The sequence below is a fragment of the Channa argus genome, chromosome 16 (genome assembly GCF_033026475.1).
Source record: "Channa argus isolate prfri chromosome 16, Channa argus male v1.0, whole genome shotgun sequence".
Lineage (NCBI taxonomy): Eukaryota > Metazoa > Chordata > Actinopteri > Anabantiformes > Channidae > Channa > Channa argus.
In genome coordinates, this window is record NC_090212.1 from 17,235,971 (window position 1) to 17,263,474 (window position 27,504).

The following is a 27,504-nucleotide window of genomic DNA, read 5'->3' on the forward strand; positions in this document are numbered from 1 at the left end:
ACCGGTCGCGAAGCTCGATCTGCCACTTCGAGTTCGGGGCATGGGCGTCGCTTCTAGTACGTCACTCCTAGTACGTCATCTCAAACAGGAAGTGAATGGACACAACTCCAGTAGCAAAAGGCAACACGCCTCCTCGCTTTGTCGTGCCAGTTGTCATGCTGCAGATGTCACAAATTCACAATTGTCTTTTAACATAACACTTTCCGTGACTGAGGTTTTCTGACGCTGTAGACATTGACTTGTTTGGAAACGCTTCTTTTTCGTTTACCGGTGAGTGAACTGACAGGTCATTTATCAGTTAACAGCTAGCTAAACACTTAAACCAGCTGGATTGCAAAGTGATTTTAACTTATAACTCTGTAATGTATTTATTTCCCTTCTGGCTAATCGCTGTAGGTAAATTTTAACTGGATTGGTCCTGAGAATAATTTTAGCTAACATATGTGAGATCAGCCATGCGTGTTTTTAAACCAGTTTTATGTCATAAATGGGGTTAACCTTGGATTATACATGTTTGTAATAACCTGAAGGTTTACCAGGCTTCCTATGTTAAGTTACAGTATGTCGCCTCAAGGTGCACTAACAGCTTTTTACTTTCTTGTGGCTTAACTGTACAGTTGTCTATTTGAGAACATGCTTCTCCGTACACTGTGGTCCAGACTGGGAGCTCAGCAGACTGTAAGGAGGAAACCAGTCTGCATCTGTGTCTCTGCCAGCTTCTCCCACTCTGTCCAACCACACAAGTATGAATCCCACCCCAGGACTCTCTCACCTTGGCCTGGCCAAGGGATCTTTGCAAGGATGCATATAAGACGGGTGCTGCCTCCATTAAGTGGTTTTAAAAGTCTTTGCAGCAATTTGACCAACCCTGGGATACTGACTAAATACAAAAGTGGACAGAAGTGCTTTTACTCATCAGACCTTGTGAAGTCTGTGTTAAAGTCAAGTTTACAACCTGCACCAGTGCTTGGGAAAAGGGTTCCCAAAGGACCAAGAACCAAGCAACCATCTAGAACCAATCAGCCGTCCCTAAATGAGGACCAGGTAAATCAGCTCATCATTAGATTAGTGATTAATATATCTCACATTTGCCTCAGTGTTTAATAAATCCTTGTGCTGTGTCTGTAGGACATGATGCAGTGCATAGCTTTTGCAACAGCCGATCAGTATCATTTGCCGACACTTTGCCACGACTTAATTAACCACGGCTTCAATGAAATAGCTTTACCCAGAGGTATGACTCTAAATTACACACAAATTAGAAGTTTAACTGTGGAGTATAGTGGTTGGAGCAACTATTACATTTTATCACAATCATGTTTTGATTTCAGATGCCTCAAATGTGCTGGTGATAAGTACAGATGTCGCTGCAAAACCAGATGACAATGCTCTGATGTTCTTCTTCAGGTAGAAATAAAGTAATCTGTGTTTATTGTGCTTTGTTTAAGGATTTACCTTGAAAATAAGTTATCTGATACTAAAATATTTTTAAAAATACAATGTTTTTTCTGGGGTACTGAAATGTTTCCTATTATTACTTTTTTGTCAGTATTTCATGATCTAATTCATATATTTTCTAATTTAGGAAACTAGGATAATCTTAGTTTGACTACGGCCATTATTACTACATTAAACATAGGTATTATGGGATATTCTTCTATTCTTCTAAAAATGGTTTTGGACAGATATGTCAAGATTTAAATATTTGTTACATAATTGTTGCTAAAACATTAATATTGTATTGGTGTTGGTTTAAAAGAAATGAAAAGACACCCATTTCTTTTTGCACTAACTTATTTTATCAAGAGTTATCAGTAAACCTGACTTTCTCAATCTGACATTTCAGGGAAGGCTCAGTGGTTTTCTGGAATGTTGAAGAGAAAACGGTAAAGGAAACAATATATATTGTAAATGAGCCTATGTTATTAACTGTGATTCTTCTATATATGTCTGTAGTAGCATGCATGTAATTTTCTTCACTGTCGTTACAGATGAAAAAGGTTTTGAGAATATTAGAAAACCATGAGATCCAGCCTTACGAAGTAGCATTGGTCCACTGGGAAAATGAAGAAATAAACTACACAGTTGGAGCGTATGTTCCTCTCCACCCTTTGTGTTTACTTGTACCTCCAGACATTTCGTAGCTTGTGTATATATTGTAAATGATTTCTCCTTCAGTGGACATACAAAGCTTGAACGGGGAAACTTTATTCTGAGTGACGAGATGGAGCAACACGAAGCTGTTCTAGAGAAATTTGCATTTTCAAATGCACTCTGTTCGTCAGGTGAGAGCTTATCTTTCAACCACAACTCTAACATTTGTATCGTTTTGTGGTAGAAGGATCCTCTCGTCTAACCTTGTGCTTTTTTTTTTTTTCCAGTGAAGCTGGCGATATGGGAGGTGTCATTAGACAACTTTGTAGAGTCAATTCAGTCAATTCCCGAGGTACAGTGAAAACTTAGCAGTAAAGAGCAAGAAGTAATTAATAATTGATTATCTGCAGTGGTTAGTTGTGTGTGTGTGTGTGTGTGTGTGTAAGATAGGTCATCACTTTTTGACAGGCCGTGGATGGCATTAAGTGTAAAGATGTCAGTCCCCTGTCCAGCTGGAACGTAGAAGCCATTTTATAGCTCCCTCTTACCAGTTTAGCCAACAAATTTAAATGTAGTAAAGCAAGACTACGGATGATGCTATCGTCAGGGAGGCAGGTAGTTTTACACTAGTAGGCAGCACTTATCATTTATAGGACATGTACAGCACAGACGGGGTTTGTGTCGAAGCAATTTACAGTCTACTTAGAGCGAAGCAGCTGCACTTAAGAGGAAGTTTAGGTAGAGAGAGGATGTCGAAGCAGGAAGGATTATATTCATACTAGGAGAAATTCCTTTATCATGTGCTTCCATCTCTCAAAGCCTTAGTAAAAGTATTGGCGAGGACTCAACATGCTCTGTGTGCTGGTGTAGCTTCGCTTCAGCACAAACTGTCAGGCTGAAAACAGTCTGTCTTAAGGGCAGTACACCTGAGGACATGCCGGGACTAACTGCTAAGGTGTCTAGCAGCTAATAAGCCAATTAGAAGATGAATTGGCTTAGTGGCCTTTATACATGGATACGAGTCCAAGCTCTGTTACTTGAGGTAACTGGTGGTGACTACTCGGCTGCTGATCGTACCAACATACTGTCTGTCTAGCTTGATCAGTTGGCTTATTGTAGTCAGTTAGCACCGTGTTGGCTATTGGTACTGTAGTAGTAATTTGGCCCAGCTCAAAATACCACTTAATGAAAAGGACGGCGTGTTGCCTTTGCTGTTTAGTTGAGGCCTGAGTCTGGAGTTGTCTAACAAGCCAGTTTAGCCCATTGGGTCAGCAACTGCAGCAAACAAAATGCAAATATAAGGTCAGGTCAGGTCCAAGCTTCTCCTGTTTGCTTGGGTCAGGACAGGTTTCATTCTTTAGAGATGCACTAACTGAGGGTGGAATGGTGTCGCGTGACATGGGGTCTAGAAGGTTGACTGCAGGGCCCAGTAATCAGCCTAAAGCTTATTTAAATTCCTTTGGATTCCCCACACACAACTTTTGACCCATTTAATCTGTATTGATAAAAGCCAGTACATTTAATATCTATTATTCTATTCTTTTTTTCCACAGACACTGAAGTCTGGCAAAAGAGTAAAGCTATCCTCTGCAGAGGTTATGAAGAAAATAGGAGAGCTTTTCACATTGAGGTAAATTCAGTTTTCACCACAGTTCATTCCAAGGGAATCGCAACCTTTATATTTGGTAAGAACAAAAGTACATATTGATTTCCACTGCTGATGATTGCCAGTCATCGTTGGAAAGTTACTGACCTGGTTACTGTCACTATCTACTGAAGCTTTAAGTAAATTGAGATGGTATACAAAGTATTTTAGGTCTGTTTGTTGACACGTTACTGTTTCCATATCCCTGTGTTTTGACAGACACTGCATAAACCTGAGATCTGACCTTCTGCTTACTCCTGATTTCTACTGGGACAGAGAAAACCTGGAAAAACTCTACGACAAGACCTGCCAGTTCCTCAGCATCAACCGCCGGGTCAATGTAAGTAGCCCAAATATACACCCTGACACTAAGAGGCTCTGGTTTTATTTCTTCTCTCTTAATATGTGTTTTTAGGTTGTGAATGAGAAGTTGGAACACTGCACACAGTTGACAGACTTGATGAGGAGCCACCTGAGTGAGAAGCACAGTTTGAGGTTGGAGTGGATGATAGTCATCCTCATTACTATTGAGGTAAGAAAAATAGATTATTGGTGTCCAAATCTTGTGCAAAAGATTTCAAACCTGTAAAAATCAGTCGTAGTATCCGCTGTGTACTGCACATGCAGTACTCTTTCACTGTTGGTCTAGAAACAGTAGTACATCTGTTGCTTTGTGTTTCCTGTAGGTAATGTTTGAACTTGCAAAAATGATCTTCTGAACTGCACTTCCAACATTTTACAAGTCTACAAAAGGCACCTAAATCTGCAAAGGAAGAATGATACAAAGGTACTATTACTGTCCGTGATACGTGACAGTGTTTTCTGAAATCATAAGCGGACCGAAATATTTTTTAATGTTTTACTGTTACTATTATAAATGGTAAATATATTTATATTTCAACACCATGTGATACTTTTTCTAAGCTTCACTATTTTTGAAGAACATTAGCGATTAGTCCAAACTGTATAGAGCTTTACTTATTTAGAGCATAAAGACTGTTAAACCTTTGGGATCATTGAGTTTTGTTTGTTTTTGAATAAATGCGCTTATTTCAATCATTTCATTTTTAAATTATGTGTAAAAAAAAAAAACATGTATGTAATGTATGAAATATAGTTGTTGGTTTTGTTTTGTTTTTTAAGACTGTTGTGACATAAACTGCAGCAGTAAAGAAAAGAAAACAAGATATGGCAACTTATTAAACTCTATTAACTTTACAACTCCGACCAGGAGTTCTGTTTCTTATTTTAAAACTTTGCAAATAAAGTTTCAGTGCTGGAATTGTAAACTTGGGTAATCATTGGTTCAGTAAAGTTAACTTGTGGTCACCAGATTGTTTGGGACGACTACATGGATTTGAGAGAGGACATGAAGTTAGTTGGTGTGAGAGAAGAGGATGCAGAGGACAGCGTTAGATGGAGGCACATGATTCGCTGTGGCGACTCCTGAAAGGGAACAGCCGAAAGGAAAAGAAGACGTGGATTTGCCCTTTAACAGGATTTGATTATCAAATATTTTACTTTAAAAATGTGTATGTATAAACATGGGGAACTCTGGGATTTATTTTATTCCACTAGTTAACACTGGACCAACAAGACTCATCCACAGAAGTTAAGGTACATGAAAATTAATCCAAATAAAACAGTCATACTTTTTCTTTCACTCATACCACACACTTTTATTACTGGGCCTGTGGTATCATTAAATTTCTTTTTTGTTTGTTTTTTTGTTTCCAAGCTCATTGAGACTTACATCTGGAATATACAACATAATGAGTAAAGCTGCCAGAGTTGTTTAATTTTAGGGCTTTGTTAATTATAGTTCTATTGATGATAAATAGGTATGTAAATATTAATTTAAAATTAAAATAAGAGAAATGTGCCATGCTCTTACATGCTGATATCTTAAAATTTGTCAAAGTAGAAATTATGTTAGGTTCAAAATAAGTTTAGCCTGTTTAAGCAGTACAACATTATGTACAAGGTAATATACAATATACTACACTGTATGTGTGCAGCATGCTTATGTCTTCCTATTGTTTACCTGCATAGATTCCATAATTATGCAATTAACTCAAATTAATAAACAGATTACACAAACAATTTATAAAACATAGATGATAGACACAAAAGATGGGACACGTCTCTATATAGTAATGTACTGAATATGAAGAGAAATGATTCTGTACCTGGGTCACACACAATAACACCTAATTAAATGTTTCCAATAAAAAGACAATCAGAATCTTAAGAAAATTCTCAGACATTAATTCCAATTAAAATAAAGGATCGTAACGTGAAATAGGACTAAATGTTTTATGAAAATTACTTGCCAAACTACTCATTAACTTTAATGAAGTAGTGGATGTAGTTGAGTATCTCACCTGTAAAATCACACTGTGTCTAACCCCACCCACCCCCACCCCCCCAGAAGATTAACACTGTTGTAGTTGATGCTTCTGCTACAGCCCCCTCACAAGTCACACACTTTATCATATTAGTAAAAGCATCTTAAAAATCAAGACTACTGTCATTAGTACTGGTTGGAATATTTTTGGTTGAATATAATGTCAAAAGCAGCAAAGTGCCATTTCCTTCACTTTTCCTCGGCCACATTCAGTCCTTCTCTTTTCTGGAGACTTCTTTACAAGCTCACCACGCTTCCTTTTTGATTGTCCAACCTTGAAAGAAAAACAACATGCAGGATAATTAAATTAGATGCTGCAAATTATGGAACAGAACCTCAAAAACACCATGAGAGAACGAGCAAATGCAGAAACTTGCCTGTGAATGGAATGAAAGTTAGCTGGATTCACTCCCACTCCGTCAGTGCAACACTCGTGGTTCCAAGATGCTCAGGTGCAACAGAAAACTCTTCACTTTCATTCTCAGTTTCACCTGTTTCCCCTGTTTTCTGCATTTCCTGTTGACTTTCTTCTTCCTTTATCTGGGATTTTGAAGCGGGGTCCGGAGCCCTTTCAGCCTCGTATTGAAGTTCTGCCTTTTCCTCCTGGTCACATTCTGTTTGGTGTTTTCCTGGTTCCTCCACCTTAACGCCGGATACATCTGATTGCTCCTGAGTGCAAATGTCCTCCTCAGCATCCATCCACAAATCCTGCTCGTTTTCTTCTTCTGTTTGTTCAGGCGGGTTTTCTACCTGTGGTTTTCCACAATAGGCTTCATAGAGATGTGGCTCACTCAGGATTTGTCTGGCATTCTGCTGGGGATCTACAGCGTGAACACCAAGCTCCGACTCATCTGTAAGTGTTCGCTCTGTAGCTGGTGGTGGGCAATCGTGTGATCTCTCTTTTGCCGCTGATGGGGAAGCTGGTGGCTCTGCTTGGCCAGATTGTAAGTTAAGATTACCTTCTAAAGGACTTGAATAAGACTCCAAATGACCTATCAATGAGGTTTCTCCAGTGTTTTGAGGGGCTTCTGATCCAGTTTTGCTTGTTGTCGTAGGAAATATTTGTGCTTCTTGGTTGGTTGTTTTCATCTCTAAGTCCTCTGATGGCGGTTTAACTTCTTCTGCTGTGACACCAGCTTTATGTTCCTCCGAATCCTCTGAGTCCAAACTTCTTGGAACATTAAGTGTTTGAGTTGAATCGTCACTGATGGGTGCTTCCGTTCGCCTTTGACCGATGGTAATTTGCTCCTTTTCTCTTTGATTCTCCACTTTGTCTGATTCACTTTCAGAAGCCTGCCTCATTACTGTCACATCATCTGGCAGTTTTATAGGTTCTTGTTCCAAGTTGACAACTTCCTCCTGGCTTCTGGTTTGAACCACCAGGCTCTCTGGTAAGTCCTCCTTCACATGCTGAATAACTTTGTGAATGATCACTGTGTTTTCCTCGTTAATCAGTTCCTTTTCAGTCTCCTCAGTGGCTGACAGTGTGTCTTGTACTGTAACACTTTCATGGCAAACGCCGACGACTTCTTTGGCTTCTGTTACTCCTACATTTACTACAGAGTCAACGAGTATCTCCGCTGCCTCTACATCGACTTCAAAAACCTGCACTTGAATTCCGTGGGTGTTCTCGAACTCTGCTGATGGCACCTGCATCATCGCAACCCCACGTTCTTCCTTCGCTGCCTGAGTCACGTCACTTTGTACTTTTGGCGTTGCAGTCTCAACTTCCTCCTTGAACTCCAGCTCATTTGCTATTGTGTCCATCAATGGTTCACGAATGTCTGACCTTTGCTCTATCAAAACATCAGGTATTGCAGCTGAGACCTCTCTTAGATTACATGTGATTACTTGCGCCACTACAGCATGCTCAACTGCAGAAATCTTTACCTGAGCACCTGGAAGTTCACCTTGTTTCTCTCCCTGAACGCTGCCTTGCACCTCACTGAGCTGCACCTCGTGTTTGGGTTCATATGTAACAGTGGCATTATCTACACACGGTTCTGGGGTTTCTTCAGAAATAACTTTCTTTTCTAGGACTGGTACACAGTTTGTTTCCTCATTGACAGAAGAAACATGAACTGCTGATAATGTCTGGAACTTGTCTGCAACTTCAGGGATTCCCGCTTCCTGCTCAACGTGAACATCTTGTGGGAGACTCTTTGCTGTCTGGTCCTCATTTGTCTCTAAAGCCTGATTAAATTCTATCCCAGCTTTACTATCTATTTGATCTGTAACTGAACCAATGACATAGTCAGCATCTGGATTCTGAAAGTCACTTTGCTGAGCATCAGCTCCCTCGACACTCTCTGCACCATGTCCAGATATAGTTGCCTCTACCTCAGGCTCTGTTTCAGTTACAGTGTCATTACCGTTACAAGATAATACTTCTGATTCTTGAACATCTTCAGTTTTAGCATCTTCAGCTCTTATTTCTTCCATTGGCTCAGTGCTGCCTTCAGTTGCAAGTAATGGTTCATCAACACTTTGTGTTGATTGAGTTTCTCCTGATATTACTTCCATTTCAAGGGACACAATTCTGCCCTGCTCCGAATCTGATTTTTCTGCTTGTCCAGGTTCATCCACAAGAGCTTGTGTCTCTGGAGCAGCCTGTGATGTAGCACTTCCTTCATCTAAATCTATTGTGGTTACTTGTGCCTCTAGATCTTCAGCGAGATCCTCCATGGTCTCTTCTAGGGGAATGTCCTCTGATAATGGGTCTTCATTTTCATTTGCCATCTCTAAATCTAGTGCTGCTCCTTGTACAACTAATACTTCTGGTACTTGTCCATATTCAGATTTAGCGGAATCTGTTTGTAGTTTATCTTTTTTGTCCAGCTCATCTTCAGGCACAGGTTTGGTTTCCTTTTTGACTTCACATGTAACTGCTTCTCCCTGTGGAATGTCCTCTGATAAAGGTATTTGCATTTCAAGGGTTTCAGTACCACGCATCTCTAAATCTACTGCAGTTGCCTCCACACCTTCCAGTACATCTGATACATGAACACGTTCAGTTATGGCTGCATCTCTTTGTTTTTCATCTTCCTTCTCAGGCTCAGCAGTGACTTCAGTGACAGGTTCAGTTTCCGCTTTGTGTTCATATGTAACAATTTCTGCTTGGACAGTATCTTCTGATAATGATACTTGCATTTCAGATGTTTCAGTGCCACCTATCTGTGAATGTACTGTACTTGCTTGGTCACCTCCTAATACCTCTGATACTTGAACATGTTCAATTTTGGCAGCATCATTTTTTTCATCTTCCTTTTCACATTCAACATCAACTTTAATGACAGGCTGAGTTTTGTCTTTAAGTTCATCTGTGACTGCTTCTCCTATTGCAGTATCTTCTGATAATAGCATTTCGTTTTCAGAGATTTTACTACTACTGATCTCTGAATCTAGTGCAGTTGTTAGTGCAGCTAATACTTCGGATACTTGTCTGTATTCAGTTTTGGAAGCATGTGTTTGTAGTTCGTCGTCCTTTTCTGGATCAACAGTGACTTTAGTGACAGGCTCAGTTTCCTCTTTGGGTTCATCTCTTTCTGATGATGGAATGTCCTCCAATAATGGTACTTCAGGTGTTTCAGTACTAGTCATTTCTGAATCTACTGCGGCTGCTTGTTCACATCCTAATACTTCAGATACTTGCACATATTTAGTTTTGGCTGCATCTCTTTGTTTTTCAACTTCCTTCTCAGGCTCAACATTGACTTCAGTGACAGGCTCGGGTTCCTCTTTGGGTTCGTATGTAACAGTTTCTGCTTGGACAGTATCTTCTGATAATGATACTTGCATTTCAGATGTTTCAGTGCCACCTATCTGTGAATGTACTGTACTTGCTTGGTCACCTCCTAATACCTCTGATACTTGAACATGTTCAATTTTGGCAGCATCATTTTTTTCATCTTCCTTTTCACATTCAACATCAACTTTAATGACAGGCTGAGTTTTGTCTTTAAGTTCATCTGTGACTGCTTCTCCTATTGCAGTATCTTCTGATAATAGCATTTCGTTTTCAGAGACAGGCTCGGGTTCCTCTTTGGGTTCGTATGTAACAGTTTTTGCTTGGACAGTATCTTCTGATAATGATACTTGCATTTTAGATATTTCAGAACCATCAGTCTCTGAATCTTCTGTAATTGGTTGGTCACCTCCTAATACTTCTGATACCTCATCTTCAATTTTAGCAGCAACTGTTTGTAATTCATCTTCCTTGTCCCACTCAACATTGACTTCACTGACAGGCGCAGTTTCATCTTTGAGTTCATGTGTAATCGCTTCTCCTGGTGCAGTGTCTTCTGATAAAACATTTTCCTTCTCAGAGATAGTACTGATTTCTGAACATAGTGCAGCTGCCTGAACAGCTAATACTTCTGATACTTGTCTATATTCAGCATCTCCTTGTATTTCATCACCTTTTTCTGGCTCAACAACGACTTCAGTGAGATGCTCAGGTTCCTCTTTGGGTTCACTTGGAACTCTTTCTGATGGTGAAATGTCCTCCAATGATGGTACGTCCTTTTTAGGTGTTTCACTACTGTTCATCTCTGTATCTACTGCAGCTTTTAGTATTTGTCCTGATACTTCAGATACTTGCTCATTTTTAATTTTGGCAGCATCTGCTTTTAGTTTATCTTCCTTCTCTGACTCACCATTGACTTCAGTGACGGGCTCAGTTTTGTCCACCAGTTCACGTGTCACTGCTTCTCCTTGTGCTGTGTCTTCTGTTAATGGTATTTCCCTTTCAGAGATTTTAATACTACCGATCTGTGGATCAAGTGCAGCTGCTTGTACAGCTAATACCTCTGGTACTTGTCTGTATTCAGTTTTGGCAGCATGTGTTTGTAGTTCATCTTCCTTTACACACATAACATTGACTTCAGTGACAGGCATAGTTTTCTCTTCAGGTTCTTCAGTAACTGCTTCTGCTGGCGGAACAATATCTGATAATAGTACTTGCATTCCAGGCGTTGGAGTACTACCCATCTCTGATTCTAATGCAGTTACATCTACAGCAAATACTTGCTGTAGTTGCTTCTGTTCACTTGTGGCTGCGTCTGTTTGCAGCTCGTCGTCTTTTTCTGGCTCAACAGTGACTTTAGTGACAGACTCGATTTCCTCTCTGGGTTCACCCATAACTCTTTCTGATGAAGGAATGTCCTCCAATAAGGGTACTTCCTTTTCAGGTGTTTCAGTGCTAGTCATCTTTGCATCTACTGCAGCTTCATGTATAAACCCTAATACTTCAGATACTTGCACATATTCAGTTTTGGCTGCGTCTACCTGTAGTTCATCTTCCTTCTCTGGCTCAGCAGTGATTTCAGTGACAGGCTCGGGTTCCTCTTTGGGTTCATATGTAACTGTTTCTGCTTGCACAATGTCCTCTGATAATAGTATTTCGGGGGGTTCAATACCACCTATCTCTAAATCTACTGCAGTTGCCTGGACACTTCCTACTACATCTGATACTTGAACATGTACAGTTTGGGTTGTATCTGTTTGTATTTCATCTTTCTTTTCCAGCTCAGCATTGACTTCGGTGACAGACTCAGTTTTATCTTTGATTTCATGCCTAACTGCTTCTCCTAGTGCAGTGTCTTCTGTTAATAGTATTTCCTTTTCAGAGGTTTTACTACTATGTATTTCTGAATCTAGTGCAGCTGCTTGTGCTACTAATACTTGCTGTACTTGCTCACTTCTGCCTGGATGTGTTTTTAGTTCGTCGTCCTTTTCTGGCTCAACATTGACTTTAGTGGCAGGCTCGATTTCCTCTTTGGGTTCATCCATAACTCTTTCTGATGATGGACTGTCCTCCAATCTTGGTACTTCCTTCTCAGGTGTTCCAACACTAGTCATTTCTGAATCTACCGCAGCTTTTAGTACTTCCCCTAATACTTCAGATACATGCACATTTTCAATTTTTGCTGCGTCTGTTTGTAGTTCATCTTCCTCGTCTGTCTCAGTATCGACTTTAGTGAGAGGCTCGGGTTCCTCTTTGGGCTCATATGTAACCGTTTCTGCTTGCACAATGTCTTCTGATAATAACATTTGCAGTCCAGGGGTTTCATTACCACCTATCTCTGAATCTACTGCAGTGTCTTGTACAGTTCCTAATACTTCTGTTACATCGTGTTCAATTTTAGCAGCATCTGTTTGTAATTTATCGTCCTTTTCAGAGCTTTTTTTATTACTAATCTTTGAATCTAATGCAGGTGCTTGTGCATCTTCCTGTAGTTCATCCACCTTTTGTGTCTCAGCATTGTCTTCAGTGAGGTGCTCAGGTTCCTCTTTGGGTTCATCTGTCATGGTGGCTGCTGGTGGAATGTCTTCGGTTCTAACTTCCTTTTCAGGTAATTGAGCAATATCCTCTGTAGAATTTAATGTGGTGGCTTCTCCAGTTGTTAATACTTGCAGCTCTTGTACCTCTACAGGTGGTTGCTCTTGATTCTCAGCCTGAAGTTGCATGATTGCATCCTTTGTTTCTAACACACTTTGGACTTTCTGCCCCAAACCTCCATCTCTAGTTTCTTCTTCTTGCGTATAAATTTGACAATTCTCCGGTTCAGCTTGATGCGCCTCAATGAGGGAACATTCATCCACAACAGTCTCTTCACTTTTAGGTCGTATCTCTGTAGATGTAGCTTCATTTACTTCAGATTCACATTCCAGTACATCATGGTTCTCATTAGTACTTTCTAATGTTTTTATACTTTCTTCCAGATGTGTAACACTAATCTTAAGTATTTCATCCACAGAAAGCTCAGCAGTGTCAAATTCCTCAGTAGGAACTTCAGATACAAATTCCGTAGAAACTGCTTCACTGACTTCAGAGAGACTTTCTTTTTGGGCTGTTGCTGCAAGTTCATTAATTCCATGCAGCTCTTTAACCTTTAGACCTGTACAAATGGCAGTTGCATCTGAACTCCTGTGTATCTCCAAAATAGTTTGGTCCTGTTTTTTAAATGATTGAAATATTTGATGTGAGACAGAAGCAACTATTCTTTTTGAGTATATGTCTTCAGAACAAACTGGGAGTGCATTTAGGCTTATGCAGATGTTTTCAACAACCTGCTGCAAGACCTCCTCTGTGTCTTTGATGTCATATTCGGCTGGGACTGGTGTTGCATTTCCAGATGTTTTAGAAGACTCTGATAAGTGGGAGACTGCCGAGACCATTTCAGTTTCATCTGCCAGCGTGTTGTCTACAGGCTCTGGTGCGGTTATAGCCTCCGATGTGATCTCTATCATATCTTCTGCTATAGTGTCATCTCTAGCTGCCTCCTCAGCGACTGAAGCTGGAGTGACCACGGTCTCAGTGATAACACCCTCCTCTGGAATATCACTGAGTTGCTGATGTTTACTGATTAATTCTGTAACGTCTTCAGGTTCTACATTTGAAGCAGGGGCTGTAAAGGTCTCATTTTTAAAAGCATGCTTGTTTTCTTGGACCTTTTTTGCTTCAGTTTGTAGACTATCACTTAGTAGGAATGGTTCAGACGTCATATGAAGGACATCCTGCTGGATTTCATAAGCCGGTTCCTTTGGTACATGACTTTCTATATTTGCATCGGTTTGTAGGTGAACTCCTGTCTCAACTGTATCAAACTCAGACAATGGAACCACAGCTGGTGTCAAAGAGTCTTCATCATCTGAAGCTACTTCTTTATCAGCTTCATCTGAAGAAACATAATCTTGCTTTTCGGCAGCCATTCTCTTTTTCTGTCCAGGAAGAAGGTTCTTTATGGAAAAAGAGGAATCGTCCTGAGTAGCTCCAACATCAGACTGTGTATCCTCATCCTTGGCTTTTCTTTTGGGCGTGACAAGTTTTTTAAACGATTTCCATGTTGATGCTCCATCTGCATCTAGAGGACTTGCTGCTTGTTTGGCTGAAGAGAGTAGACTTCCGTCTACTTCATTAGAGCTTTCTACCGTTGAGTCTTGCTTGTTGTCATCGTCACCTTGGGGGTTTTCATCCTCAGAGTCGGATGTTTTTCGACTTCTGCTTCGTCTTCTGCCAGACCCGCACAAAACAGCTTCCCAGGAAACGGATGAATCTTTTCGTTTCTTGCCTTCTTCTGTGCTGTGGTCTGACATCTGCTCACCTTCACTCAGCTTTGATTCCTGCACTGGACCTGGGATCTGTTTCTCTTCGTTAGTTAAGGAGGACTTCTTCACGCTCTTCTTTGGAGTCACAAGTTTTTTGAAGGAAGCCCAAGCACCATCCTCCTCTCCTGCAGGACACTCTTCTGTCTGATCATCAGTTCCTTTGATAGAAGAGAGAAGCTGATTTGAAACATGTTCTCCAGAGTCAGACATTCTTGCATCACTTGATTTCCTTTCTCGCTGCTTTTTGGAGGATTTCTTTAAACTAGACGCTGACAGGAGCCTTTTCAGGGGACTGGCTTGAATTTTGTCTTTCTCTTGAGAACTCAAAATTTCAGCCTCACTCACAATGATGGTTGATGTAGCCGTAGAAGGTGTTTTCTCTTCACCTGTCGTCCTAGCTGATGAGGCAGACAGATTTTCCTCTTTAAGTTCATTTTCTTTACGTTCTGTCTCAGCTGTAACTGCCTCAACACCCACACTAATCTCTATATCATCTTGTTGTACTTTTACGGTTGGTTGTGTTGTCTCTTCGGCTTCTGTTTTCCTTATCTCTGCCGGTTCTGTCTGAGTTGCTTCATCTTCTGCAGGTTTCCTCTTCCTCCGCAGTCCAAAAAAGATTCCAGTTGTAAAAAATCTTTTAATTGGTGATACGACCATCTCTTCTTCAGGTTCGGCATTCGGTTGCACTTTTTCATCTTCAGGTACGGGTAAAGTTGTTCTTGGACCAGCTTTATCTGCGGCCTCTAGAACATCTTCTGACCTGACATCTGTCAGGGTTTGACATGTTAATTCATGATCATAGGTCTCATGCGCCCCATGTTCAGCATTCTCACTTTTCATTCTCACTTCCTTCGCAGCATATTCTGGTCTGTTTGGCTCTTCCTTGGTGGTGTCTTCGGGCACGTCCACAGTTATGTCAGGTTTTTCTGCTGAGCCTCTTTTTACTGTCACTTTTAAATTAACGCTACTGAATAATCTCTTAAAGCTTTCATTGATGTCATTCTGCTTTCCATTCATTTCCATCATATCAAGTGTTATTTCTTCATTAGCATCAGCTTTATTAGAGGATTCAACTTCATTAATTGCAACTTTTTCTAATGGTGTTTCTTCTTTAAGTGGCTTTTCTGCTTCTGAAACATCTCTGTCTGGTAAAAACCAGAAGAAAAATGAAATGATATTTAATATATGACAACAATAAACACTTTGATTGCTGAAACTGTAGGAGAGTCACATGAAATTCTATCCGATGAATTTCAGTAATGCTGATGTCGAAATTGTGTAATATACAGATGGGTACCCACCCACTGCAGAGATCTCATCCTCAGCGTGACCATCAACTTCTGCTTTAGTGCCATCTGCTTTTCCATTGATATCAGACATCTGCCCATTGTTTGTGACGATCTGAAATAAAGCACAAAACATAGATGAAAATGCTTGCCTGCCTGTGTGTCAAAGATTAGATTGAATGGACTTCAAATAATAGATCTCAGCCTTTCAGCAGTTAGTTTGAAATAATTTTGAGTGAGGGAAAAGCATTAAATAATTGAAGCACATTAATCATAGCTAATCATGGCTTCTGTGAAAACAAACGTGGTATTTCAATCCTCGAATTAACTGAGGGGGCTCCTATTATGTAAACAACCAACACCGTTCAGTCACTCAGTGCCAATCTCCAATATGTGAGTCAGATTATCCTGGAATGTCTGAGCAGGGGTTAGCGCAAAATAAACATTTCTTTCACATATGGTGGAGAAACGCACTGAAAAGGAAAAAGGCTCAAAATAGCTGTTAGGATCGTGATGCATGTGCTAATTCCTGCTAAGACATTTGTTTATTTAATTTTAACACAGACCAGTGATGCACAGTGCAACTAAATAAATGTACTGATAAATTTACTTCAGGCCACTCAGGATTTTTTTTTTCTTCAGCTTTGGGAGGCTTACAGCCGTTTACAACAACATGTCTTGTAGTCAATGAAACTGGTCATTCAAATAAGCTAAAAACCACATTTTACCTTAGCGTAAGTTAAGTTAAGGCCATAATCTGTTAAAGGTTGTCTGTGCACATAGCCTATGTTAGAAACCGTAACCATAATTTTAGATAATAAAAAACAGAATAAAGCTCATTAGTTGTGTTGACATTCCATTTGGGGAAAAAGTCTGCTTATTAAGGGTTCCAGTGAAAATATTGAGTGGCGTGGGAAAATATTGTTTCCTGTTTAACTAAGTTGACAACTTATTTTCTTTTAAAAGTGGCATATTAAGCCTCCATTCTATCTCAAATCCCATCATCACTGAAGTCACAAAGGTCAAAGTTTAGTAGCACAAATATAGCTCATAAAACATTAAAAGCTATTTTCATTCTCCCCATACAGTGCTGTCTCATTGACTTCCTGCTCAGCATGACCCAGTGATCATGTTATACACAAAGAATCAATGTCCCCTCCTGCTGAGTTCAGCAAAGAGGAAATTCCACCCTTTTACTAAGGTTCCTTGAAGAATGAAAGGTCATTATTCCTCCACTGTTTCGCTTTCCAAATACGGTAAATGCAAACGAAAGCATCACAAGTGAAAACAGGGTTCTTCATAAGAGCAGCTCAGTTAGCTTCAAACTACCATGGAAATGGATCAGCAACCAAGCAGGCGTTTATTTTCACAACCACTGAAACAATAAAATAGGAGCAGCATTGCTGGTTGTGCTTAGTTCTTTCAACTGTGAGGTTTTTTTCCCCCCATTTTCATATGTGTTTGAAAGCAGCACTCTGCACTATCCTCACAACAACAAAATCCAGTCTCCGGATGTTTCTACCAAGATGTGATAAGTGATGTGGTCCAGCTGTGGACGCACTGAAACCCCTTAACGCGTTAACAGTGTGGAGTAATCGTTAATACAAAGTTAACTTTGACTATTCCACTAATGACGAAGTGCTGTCTGTGTTGATACCTTGTGTTCAGCGTGATGCTCAGTCTGAGCATCATGCACTTTTCCGCTCTCCTCCGCAGCCGCTGAGTCCTCCTCGCTCTCTCGTTGCGCAGACTGAACGCCTCCCATTATCGGAGCCGCAGCGCAGCGGGTCCCTGTCCGGGCTGACTAATGATGAAACTACCCACAATCAAAGCGAGCGGCTGGAGATGCTCTCCGATCTCTAATGGTGCAGCCTGGATGTCGGAAAAAGTCTTTTTTAGCCAAACGCCTCCCTGCAGGATCACATGAAGCCTATGAGCAGAGTCTGGCCCGGCCCGGTCCGCCTCTCGCCGCATCCAAAAAAAAAAAAAAAAAAAAAACCGGCCTGCAGAGAAAACCCAGCCCGTCCTCAGATGACTGAAGCAAATGTCCGAGCAACAAGCGTGAACCTGCACCGCTGCGCAGAGATACAATAATGTTAAAGCTTTAGTTTAGAAACCGTTTATGTTCAGTACAAGCAGATAGATCATGTCCAAAAGCACATACTGCACAGTGAATAGTTTATTTTAAATAAAGTTTATGCTCTTTTTCAGTGCTCACATTTTGTGCTTGTCAATATCTGAAAGCTGTTTAGGTCATTGTGTAACAGTTGCTTTTTATTTTGATGACACATTTCTGTTTTCTTATCACTTAAGTATTAAAAGGGACCCTCTTGAAAACGATCTTAAGGGGTTTATCCTGATATATAATGCATTTTTTTAATGCATTATTCTGTATTTTATTTCAAACAAGCTTCAAAGGGACATGTCTGCTAGGAAAGTTATGCAGGAGTAGTTGGCTGTTTCATCTTAAAGCATTTATGGTATTTCAGATATATTTGTCAATGAAATAACAGCTCATGGAAGTGATCATACTTTAAAGCCAAGCAGGTTTTTCTCTTGAAATAGAAATCAACTGACTAACCGCAGCAAAACAGTCCTAATGTAATTTGAAGATTTGATTTGGAGATGTGGGCATGCTGTCCAGGATACAGGTCTGAGAATTTCACCACGAGGTGGACGAAGTTGCTGGAAAAGTTTTAACCTTTGAATGCGCTTAAGCTTGAGGAATTTGTGCCTCTGTCTTTTAATCTGATATTTATTTGGTAATCAACTGTTTGGAGGAACAGAGGCCTGGGGCTGTAGCTCCTGGCTACATCTGTGGGGGAATTTAAAGAAAGAGTTTCAGCTTTTTAGGAAAATATTCATTGGTTTATTATTGTGCATGATAGAAGCCTAATAGCATTCTCATGGCTGTGGTAATTAGTTGTAAGAACAGCTGAGTCTGGGCCAGTTTGTTCGAGGATCTACTTCTTGGTCAGGTGCACTGACTTCCTGGTGTGAGCTGGAAGGTGGCTGTTTCCTCCTGTTTCCCGTCGTTAATACCAACTGCTGGTGGAATTGATTTTACAGACCTGTATGACCGTGGTTATGTCCACAGCAGAATTCATCTGAAATATCATGTCCTCATTTAGTGTTTTGATGGTTTGTAATGGTTTAGTGTTTGACTTTGTGTCCTTCATGTCGCTCAAACCCTTATTTATTCAGTTTTTTCTGTGTTGAAGCTCATTTTAGAAACATATTTTGTTGTTAAGACAAGGTTGCACCAAACCAGATAAAAACTTATAAAAATATGTTTTAATTGGTGTCAATTCCTGTGTTTCTCGTCCAGTTTACTGCTAGGAACTCGATGCAATGAGTCTTTTTTTTTTTAGATTTGCATGTTTTGAGACAAACATGTAAAATATCAGCTGTGCTTCTTTGTGTGTTTTCCAGTTGAGCTCTTGTTCTCCGACAGCCTAACAGCAATGGCAATAAATGACTTCTGCCTCTTTATCTTTATTATTAAATAAAAATGTCAGCGCAGACGAATTTAAAACACATAATTTAGCTGAAAGCCCACCATCAATCAGTGTTATCTTCAGAATCCGGTCTATTTTCGAGACCGAGTCTCACCATTAAAATTATGTGTATTTATAGGAAATATTAAAAGAATTATTATGTTTATATGTCTGGATATAAGAAGCCTTCCTTAACGTGACCTTGGGAGTCTTTGAGCAAACAAACATCTACAACCGCATGACAGGCATAAAAGTTAATTTGATCAGATGTTCAGAGACACTGGTGCTGTTATGTGAAGCTCAGTGAAATGCTAATAATTTGAATTGATTAGAGTCACAACTTTGGGAAACTGGAAACAGCTGATGTTTTCTCCACTGGTTACAGCAGCCAAACAGTTGAGGCCTGGTGCAGTGTACTGTAATAACAAACTAGGGGGTCTCAGGGACTCCGCAGCAATAACCTTTATTTATAGAGCACTTGCATTACAAAGTGCCCCAAAACTGAACAACGGCAAAAACCAAAACCTAGGCTACAAAGAAACAACGACATGGTGATAAAATCTAGATCAATAAAATCAAATAAGATTAGCGAAAACAAAGTGTGTTTTAAGAAGGGATTTAAAAATGCTTCCTGACTGATCTGGTTTTTACAGGTAGTTCGTTCCAGGGAAGAATCAGCCCTAAAACACACTTAGAGTCAGTGTAAGGAGGTTAAAACAGGTGTGATGTGGTGTCTTCTTGTTTTTTTGTCTCACAGCGGAATTCTCTACAATCTAGAGGCAATTAATGGATTTTTGACTGAGGCGTGTGAAAAGTCTTCAAGCCGTGCAGAGTCAAAGACGTGTAAAATCATCGTGGTGCCTTAGCAAAGTAAACGTATGCATTTTGGAAACATTTCTGAGATGAAAGTAAAAAAAAAGTTTGGTTAAAAAGTTTAAGTAACTGTCAAACCAAACACCAAGATTGTTTGCAACAGACTAAGTGTGTTTAACCAGGGGACCAGTAGATGGCATTATCTGTTTTACCACCTGATTGGACAAATTACAACAACCTTCATTGTGTCTGTGTTGAGCTGCTTTGAGCTTTCAATCTGACGCAGGTCATCAGAGAGAATTCAGCGAACCACGATCAAAGACTTTGACAGGCGGATACAGCTGTGTGTCATCCACATAACAGCATGTCCACCGTACGTCCTAAGGGGAAGCATGCAAAAAGAGAATCAACCTGGTCCCATGAGTGACCCGTGTGGGACACCGTACTTAAAAGCAGAAAATGATGACTTATGATTGGGATTGAAGGCACAGAAGCTTCTGTTTGACATGTATGAAGAGAACCGCTTCAACACGGTACTTGGTGTTTCGTCCCCGTTTCTCGGTCTCTTCAATAACGTATAACAATCCTGGTTTTGTGACACAACATATTTTGTGTTATGCCATATTCAATGCTAATAACTATAGTGCCATAGTTGAACCATGTTGGGAAATGGTAGGGAGACTTGATCGTGTGATGGGTTTTATTTAATGTTTTAGCTGTGAAAACTTTATTTCCATCCGGCACGGTGACATGGTGACGGGATGTCAGGGGCAAAATTGGCTACTTTAAAGTTTCCAAATACACAAAACAGACCTTTGTTCTTGGGTTTAGCAGATTTTCAGCCTTTCATTAAGGAGACATTCTTGGCACTTTAATCACAAACTGTTTCCCAGAGTTTGTTTCCTCCAGTCAGGTGGATCTGAGCAGCACTGAGTGGTGCACACCGATGGTTAACTAAACTAAAACTACATGTGAATCTCGTGTAGCACATTTCATTGGCGGAAAATAAGTTGCTCAAATCAGAACCAGATGACTAAACAGAGACAATTAGATTTAAACTTGCAATATGTAATTTTTGTTTTGGGCCAAGTTTGCAGTGGAACTCACTCAAAGGAATTTTTTTTTTTTTTTTTGGTTTATACATTTTTGTTTTTTATTTTATTTCATTTTTAACTTTTTTGTCTGTTGTTGTCAATCAAGACCATCAGTACCTTTGGTCGTCTTGATTTCAAATTAGTTTTTGACCAACTTTAAAAATTATAATTGTTCATGTATTACATTGACAAATTCAGAGCAACACTGTTTATGACCTTTAACTATTACAGAAATGAGAGAAAGTAATATATATATGTATGGTTTACAAATTCAGGATAAACTTTTAAGCTTATGGCTGTTTCTTAGTCATTTGATTGACTGGATTTGCCTTTTTTGTGTCTTTGTTGTAACTAGCATAAATAATTACCTTCTAATCACCAGAGGAAAAAAATGTCATATATTGAACTTTTTAGGGTAAAGTCATTTTCAGAATAAAGTAGTTATTATATAAAGGCGTTATTGTTAAGCATAGAACAGTTTGTGAACTGTGAGAAACGGGCCATATGAAGCCAGTGCTGAACTACTGACATCTGCTGGACAAAATACATTATCACTGTTAAAAACGCAGTGCTGCAAAAGTATGCAGATTCTTCTTTTTTGAGTAAAAGTATCAAGGAAGCAATTAAATCTATGCAAAAAAAAAACAAAAAACAAACCCAACAAACAAACAAACACTTCCCTTCTGCTCTTTCTCGCACTTGCATCTCACAAAATTTGAACACTTTTCTGATAGGACTTTGCTTTCATGTTTTCTCCTTGACTTAGATTTTTGCTGCCTTGTACCTCACTTGTAAGTCGCTTTGGATAAAAGCATCTGCTAAATGTAAATGTAAATACAGAGATGTAAAAGTATAAGTCTCTCATTTAAAATCCAAGCATTAATTAAATGCGGCCTAATTATTTATCAATGCCAAACTGCCCCTGTGACTTATATATTGTTGTATGCTTGATATAATTAGTTAATGTTGATGAGAGTGTGTGAGCAGCCTTTTACTGTTGTAGCAGATCGAGGTAAAGCTAATTTTTTAGACTGGATTTGCCTTTTTTGTGTCTTTGTTGTAACTAGCATAAATAATTACCTTCTAATCACCAGAGGAAAAAAATGTCATATATTGAACTTTTTAGGGTAAAGTCATTTTCAGAATAAAGTAGTTATTATATAAAGGCGTTATTGTTAAGCATAGAACAGTTTGTGAACTGTGAGAAACGGGCCATATGAAGCCAGTGCTGAACTACTGACATCTGCTGGACAAAATACATTATCACTGTTAAAAACGCAGTGCTGCAAAAGTATGCAGATTCTTCTTTTTTGAGTAAAAGTATCAAGGAAGCAATTAAATCTATGCAAAAAAAAAAACAAAAAACAAACCCAACAAACAAACAAACACTTCCCTTCTGCTCTTTCTCGCACTTGCATCTCACAAAATTTGAACACTTTTCTGATAGGACTTTGCTTTCATGTTTTCTCCTTGACTTAGATTTTTGCTGCCTTGTACCTCACTTGTAAGTCGCTTTGGATAAAAGCATCTGCTAAATGTAAATGTAAATACAGAGATGTAAAAGTATAAGTCTCTCATTTAAAATCCAAGCATTAATTAAATGCGGCCTAATTATTTATCAATGCCAAACTGCCCCTGTGACTTATATATTGTTGTATGCTTGATATAATTAGTTAATGTTGATGAGAGTGTGTGAGCAGCCTTTTACTGTTGTAGCAGATCGAGGTAAAGCTAATTTTTTAGACTGGATTTGCCTTTTTTGTGTCTTTGTTGTAACTAGCATAAATAATTACCTTCTAATCACCAGAGGAAAAAAATGTCATATATTGAACTTTTTAGGGTAAAGTCATTTTCAGAATAAAGTAGTTATTATATAAAGGCGTTATTGTTAAGCATAGAACAGTTTGTGAACTGTGAGAAACGGGCCATATGAAGCCAGTGCTGAACTACTGACATCTGCTGGACAAAATACATTATCACTGTTAAAAACGCAGTGCTGCAAAAGTATGCAGATTCTTCTTTTTTGAGTAAAAGTATCAAGGAAGCAATTAAATCTATGCAAAAAAAAAACAAAAAACAAACCCAACAAACAAACAAACACTTCCCTTCTGCTCTTTCTCGCACTTGCATCTCACAAAATTTGAACACTTTTCTGATAGGACTTTGCTTTCATGTTTTCTCCTTGACTTAGATTTTTGCTGCCTTGTACCTCACTTGTAAGTCGCTTTGGATAAAAGCATCTGCTAAATGTAAATGTAAATACAGAGATGTAAAAGTATAAGTCTCTCATTTAAAATCCAAGCATTAATTAAATGCGGCCTAATTATTTATCAATGCCAAACTGCCCCTGTGACTTATATATTGTTGTATGCTTGATATAATTAGTTAATGTTGATGAGAGTGTGTGAGCAGCCTTTTACTGTTGTAGCAGATCGAGGTAAAGCTAATTTTTAAACGATGTTGAGCTACGGTTGGGTGATAAATAAAGCTTGATGTTGTTACTGTGGGTGCTAGATTAAAAATGAAACGGGGACAAGCTCCATGGCAGTTACAGGAAAGCATTAAGTAAAAGGTTAAACTCTACAAGAAGCTGTTCCTCTATTCAGGGAGGAAAAGAAGTCTTGAGCTACAATTGTCTAGAGTGAAGACCAAGCAGGGTAAAGTGCGGGAGCATGCAGGGCCCTGACCAGGCGATAGGTGATGAGAGAGAAGAACTAAACTGAAAGCTCGCTGCCTGCTCTGTGGTTTGCAGGAGGGGTCTTTGAGTCTCTGCAAGTTTCATTCATGCTGTTGGTGTCTTTTCCGCGTCAGCCCCAAGCTGTAGGAGTGTGTAGCCGCAGTTTGGTGATGCATCATTCTAGCTAAAAAAATCCCCCCTGCGAGCAGCAAGGCTGGTGTGACTCAAACCATGGAGGCAGATGGAAATTTCTGATCACATACAAACCACTGCTGGCTGAGGAAACCCTGTCGCAAAGCCTCCTACACACCACCTCAGCCATCCACTCTTCCTGTTAAAAAGGCACCTTGTTGTTTATAAAAATACATTTTCTGGCTGCGTGACTGTTGGGCTTTTTCACCGCACGCCCTGTGAGAGTAAGACTGATTGCCCAAAAATGTTGCAAACAAAATTGACTTCTGTAAGACTTCACCACAAGTTATCACATATGAGCATTTCACTTCCAAGATAACATATCTAAAATACTTCCTCTTTATTTTACAGATGCTTTTGGTGTCCACTTCTGTCTTCAGCTTCACATATTTCCTTTTACTCATTTGAGGCCATGGCAGACACTTTCTCTTTATGACCCTTCATCACCTGTCATGTTGTTTGACATAAAAAAAAAAAAGATGTATTTTTATCAGTGGATAAAAAACAAAATGGAGAAAAAGCTGCACTGAAAATATAGAAAAATGTAAACATAGACATGTCAATCATCGCCTTTATCAAGAGCCTTGGTTTCACCTCCCTGTACGTCACTGCATGGGATACAGGAGGAACGCAGAATGTTTTGTTTCTGAATTATTTCCTCTTTAACATCTATATCCTTGATGATTTTAAAAAATCCTTCACTCCTAACGCAGCCGTCACACTGCTAATTGGACCGCAGCTCCATTTCTATGATCAGCTCGAGCTACAGAAGGCCAGACGAGCCGAACAAGTAAGATGTGATAACTTTTATTGCTTTTTACATGTTGTTTAAGCCTGAGGTAGCATTTAATATTAAGTATTTTAAAATATGACCCTAAAAATGACAGTGCAGCCAGGAACATCCGAGGAAAACGAGACTCTTTTTGTGCTCGCGTTTATTAAAAAATGTGGCAAAAAATAATAGAAAATTTCCATTTATCTAACACAAGCTCTCCTTCATTGTTCTGCCAATTAACAACTCCTTTATATTTTTCCTGGCTGTTCAGAATTAATGTTTATATTGCATCTCCTCTGGCGTTTTTGTTGAATTCCTCTCAAAAACACACATTACCACATTTCATGGATCTCCACTTACTTGAAACCAAATATTATTTTAAGTGCAGCTTTTCTGCTTTAAAGCTGGTTTGGTAAGTCCTGAACAAGATTAAATGTCTTGGCAGGCCGAGAATGTTCTTCTAAGATTACGAGATAATGGAAAAGAAACAAAAATAAATAAAAACAGATTAGATGCTTGACTGACTCCCAGGCCTGTTGGATGCCTTCATGCATGAAACACACAGACAAGTACACACTAGTTTCATGCAACTCCTGAGTCATTTAATCTTTTAATGTTTTTGTGTTTGTCTTCTCAGTTTTTATAAAACAAAGAGAAGTATGCACAGCCACCTCTATCAGCCTTTAATGCAGCACAGATGTGTCAGATGTCTTCTTTACATTGTGCAAATGTCAAACCGATTTTTAATCAGTGTGAGAAAGTGTCAATTTGCTTTTTCTGCTACGTTTCTTCAGTTTCTTTACCAAAAATCATCTAAGGAGGCTTAATGAAAGTAGCTATTGAGCCACGTTATGGGAATTGTGGGTTCCAGGACTCCTGCTTCACTTTTGACCAATCTACCTTTAACAAGTTTCCCGACTGTGTCGAATGACTCATGTTTTGATCTAATCATCTTCTGACTGAGATAATGAACAGACTTTTGCACCCAGGTGAATGACAACTTTTCTCCTGTCCATTCAGTAATGAGGGACAGACTGAAGCATCTCCATCAGTTACAAACTGACTTGGAGGGTTTCACCCCAGTGGAGCTGGACAATTTGTCTTCACAGCCAGACCAGCACCTGGACTGCGTCCTGCAGAAAGCCCAGCAGATCCGCACGGAGCTCCAGCAGATCAAGAATGACATCAGTGAGTTGAAAGATGTGAACTACCAGGCTTTGAACAAGACCTCATACCCTGTAGTGGCAAAGCGGGACTCCAGTTCAATCGGGATAGGTATTAAACACAGGGGGGAAACTGTGCTGCAGCAGCTGCACATGATGAACGCTCTCAGAAAGGAGCTGGGGGCCCACCGAGGCACCTCTGACGCCGCAGCCCGTATAGCTCTAACCCAGTATCAGTGTCTTAGCAACGCGCTGCGAGAGGTGATGTTCAGCTACAGCGACACAGAGATGAACCACAGGGAAGCTTGTAAACACCACATCCAGAGGCAGATGGAGGTGGTGGGCAGGGAGGCCAGTGAGGAGGAGCTGGAGGAGATGATGGAGCGCGAGGACTTGAATGTGTTCAGCATCCAGGTGGACGGGAAAACGACTCACTCAGCTTTTCTGCAGATTGAGAGCAGACACAAGGAGCTGCTGGAGCTGCAGAAGAGGATGGAGGCCATTCAGGAGCTGTTCCTGGATGTGGCTCTGCTCACAGAGGAGCAGGGCGTAGCAGTCGAAAACATCCAAAGCTGTGTTCAAAATAGTGAGGTGGCCACTCAGGAAAGTGTGGTCCAGGTGGAGAAAGCGCTTGTGTCTTATCAAAACAACCCCTTCAAGAAGATGTTTTGTGGCTGTTTCCCGTGTTATAACAAATAGATCTGAAAAGGTTTGGATCAGTAGAAACTGTACTGAAAGAAGCACTATCTTCAAAAATCAGCTGCTTTCTAAAAGAAAAGCCACAGCACATTTAGCAGCTTTCTCAATATTACAGGACTCGTATTGATGGTTTTCAAGGTGATGCTGTGGCTGTGGGTTCAGACACGCTCAGTAAGAGTTTGCAAGATTAGAAGAACATCCATGTCAGTAAATAACTGTCTAATGTTAAAGTGGGGAAAAAAGGAGCTTGGTAATGCAACATTTTCTCAACTATTTATATATAAAAAAGGTTTTTAAGTAGATTCTCCTTCAAATGCAGGGTCAGCGGTTCAATCCCCAAGTCCTCCAACCCACCAGCATAGACGAGTTGTGAGTTTTTGCCAAACGAAAAAATGTTTAAAAGTAATTTTAACGTTCGTACCATCTGCTGACAGAGGCCAGGCTATGTATGAATAAAAGCCAGTGGTGGAATGTAACTAAGTACATTTACCAGTATCACAGATTAAAAATAGTCGAAATAAAAGTCCCATGTTTGCAACTGTTATCTAGAATTTCAGAACCATTTCAGACAGTGGAACACTGGGAAATGTATTTCTCTAAGTATTGATGTATGAACATCACTGATGTTGCTTGTAGTAAACATGGGGCTAATTTAGAGTACTTCATGTACTGCTGAATAACATAGTCAATAATAATAATACATCATCGTAATTTTGTCAAATCAAAGTAGCATTGTACAAAAGTACTAGTACACCGTTGCTACTACTTCAACTTTTTGCCAAAATGTACTTTTTTAATATCACATCATTTTAAAGTTGGACAATGAAACGTTCTGCGTCGACTGACATTTCGTTCTTACTTTTGCTTTAGCTTGTCATGTGTCGTCACAAACCTAAAACCCCCCGCATCTCCCCGTTAGAGCCTCGTGTGTCTTTGACAGTAAAAACAAAGATGATGGAACTTCTTCCTGAACTCGCACCGGACAAGAACTACGGTGAGATGAGGGGAAGGAGGAGTCGTGATCTTCCGCATTTGATCCAGCAGCCTGTGACG

At 39.7% G+C, this 27,504-nt stretch overlaps 3 protein-coding genes across 5 annotated transcripts; 2 read left to right on the forward strand and 1 right to left on the reverse strand.

Annotated features, from left to right (window-relative positions):
- Window positions 1-110: 110 nt before the first annotated feature.
- Window positions 111-5,592, forward strand: rmnd1 (required for meiotic nuclear division 1 homolog). Of its 2 annotated transcripts, XR_010911114.1 has the most exons (13): window positions 111-270; window positions 618-1,044; window positions 1,129-1,234; window positions 1,332-1,407; window positions 1,847-1,886; window positions 1,992-2,092; window positions 2,179-2,285; window positions 2,382-2,446; window positions 3,648-3,724; window positions 3,959-4,079; window positions 4,155-4,271; window positions 4,426-4,526; window positions 5,073-5,592. XR_010911114.1 is itself a non-coding variant. In XM_067480840.1 (12 exons), exons 2-12 carry the CDS (start codon window positions 634-636, stop codon window positions 4,456-4,458), a joined length of 1,254 nt encoding a protein of 417 aa, XP_067336941.1. In that variant the 5' UTR covers window positions 111-270; window positions 618-633; the 3' UTR covers window positions 4,459-5,025. The 2 variants fall into 2 exon arrangements, 1 of the variants encoding a protein (XP_067336941.1); XM_067480840.1 differs by lacking the exon at window positions 5,073-5,592 and having other exon boundaries at window positions 4,426-5,025.
- akap12a (A kinase (PRKA) anchor protein 12a) lies at window positions 5,285-17,503 on the reverse strand. 2 transcript variants are annotated; one of them, XM_067480837.1, is made up of 4 exons: window positions 17,199-17,503; window positions 15,557-15,656; window positions 6,524-15,400; window positions 5,285-6,420 (listed from the first exon to the last, which is right to left on the reverse strand). In XM_067480837.1, exons 1-3 carry the CDS (start codon window positions 17,304-17,306, stop codon window positions 6,552-6,554), a joined length of 9,057 nt encoding a protein of 3,018 aa, XP_067336938.1. In that variant the 5' UTR covers window positions 17,307-17,503; the 3' UTR covers window positions 5,285-6,420; window positions 6,524-6,551. The 2 variants fall into 2 exon arrangements, with proteins under 2 accessions (XP_067336938.1, XP_067336939.1); XM_067480838.1 differs by lacking the exon at window positions 17,199-17,503 and having other exon boundaries at window positions 6,524-15,396; window positions 15,557-15,654.
- A 6,946-nt stretch (window positions 17,504-24,449) lies between these two features.
- On the forward strand, window positions 24,450-27,350 carry LOC137101305 (syntaxin-11-like). Its single transcript, XM_067479554.1, has 2 exons — window positions 24,450-24,604; window positions 25,610-27,350. Exon 2 carries the CDS (start codon window positions 25,612-25,614, stop codon window positions 26,449-26,451), a length of 840 nt encoding a protein of 279 aa, XP_067335655.1. The 5' UTR covers window positions 24,450-24,604; window positions 25,610-25,611; the 3' UTR covers window positions 26,452-27,350.
- The last annotated feature ends 154 nt before the right edge of the window (window positions 27,351-27,504 follow it).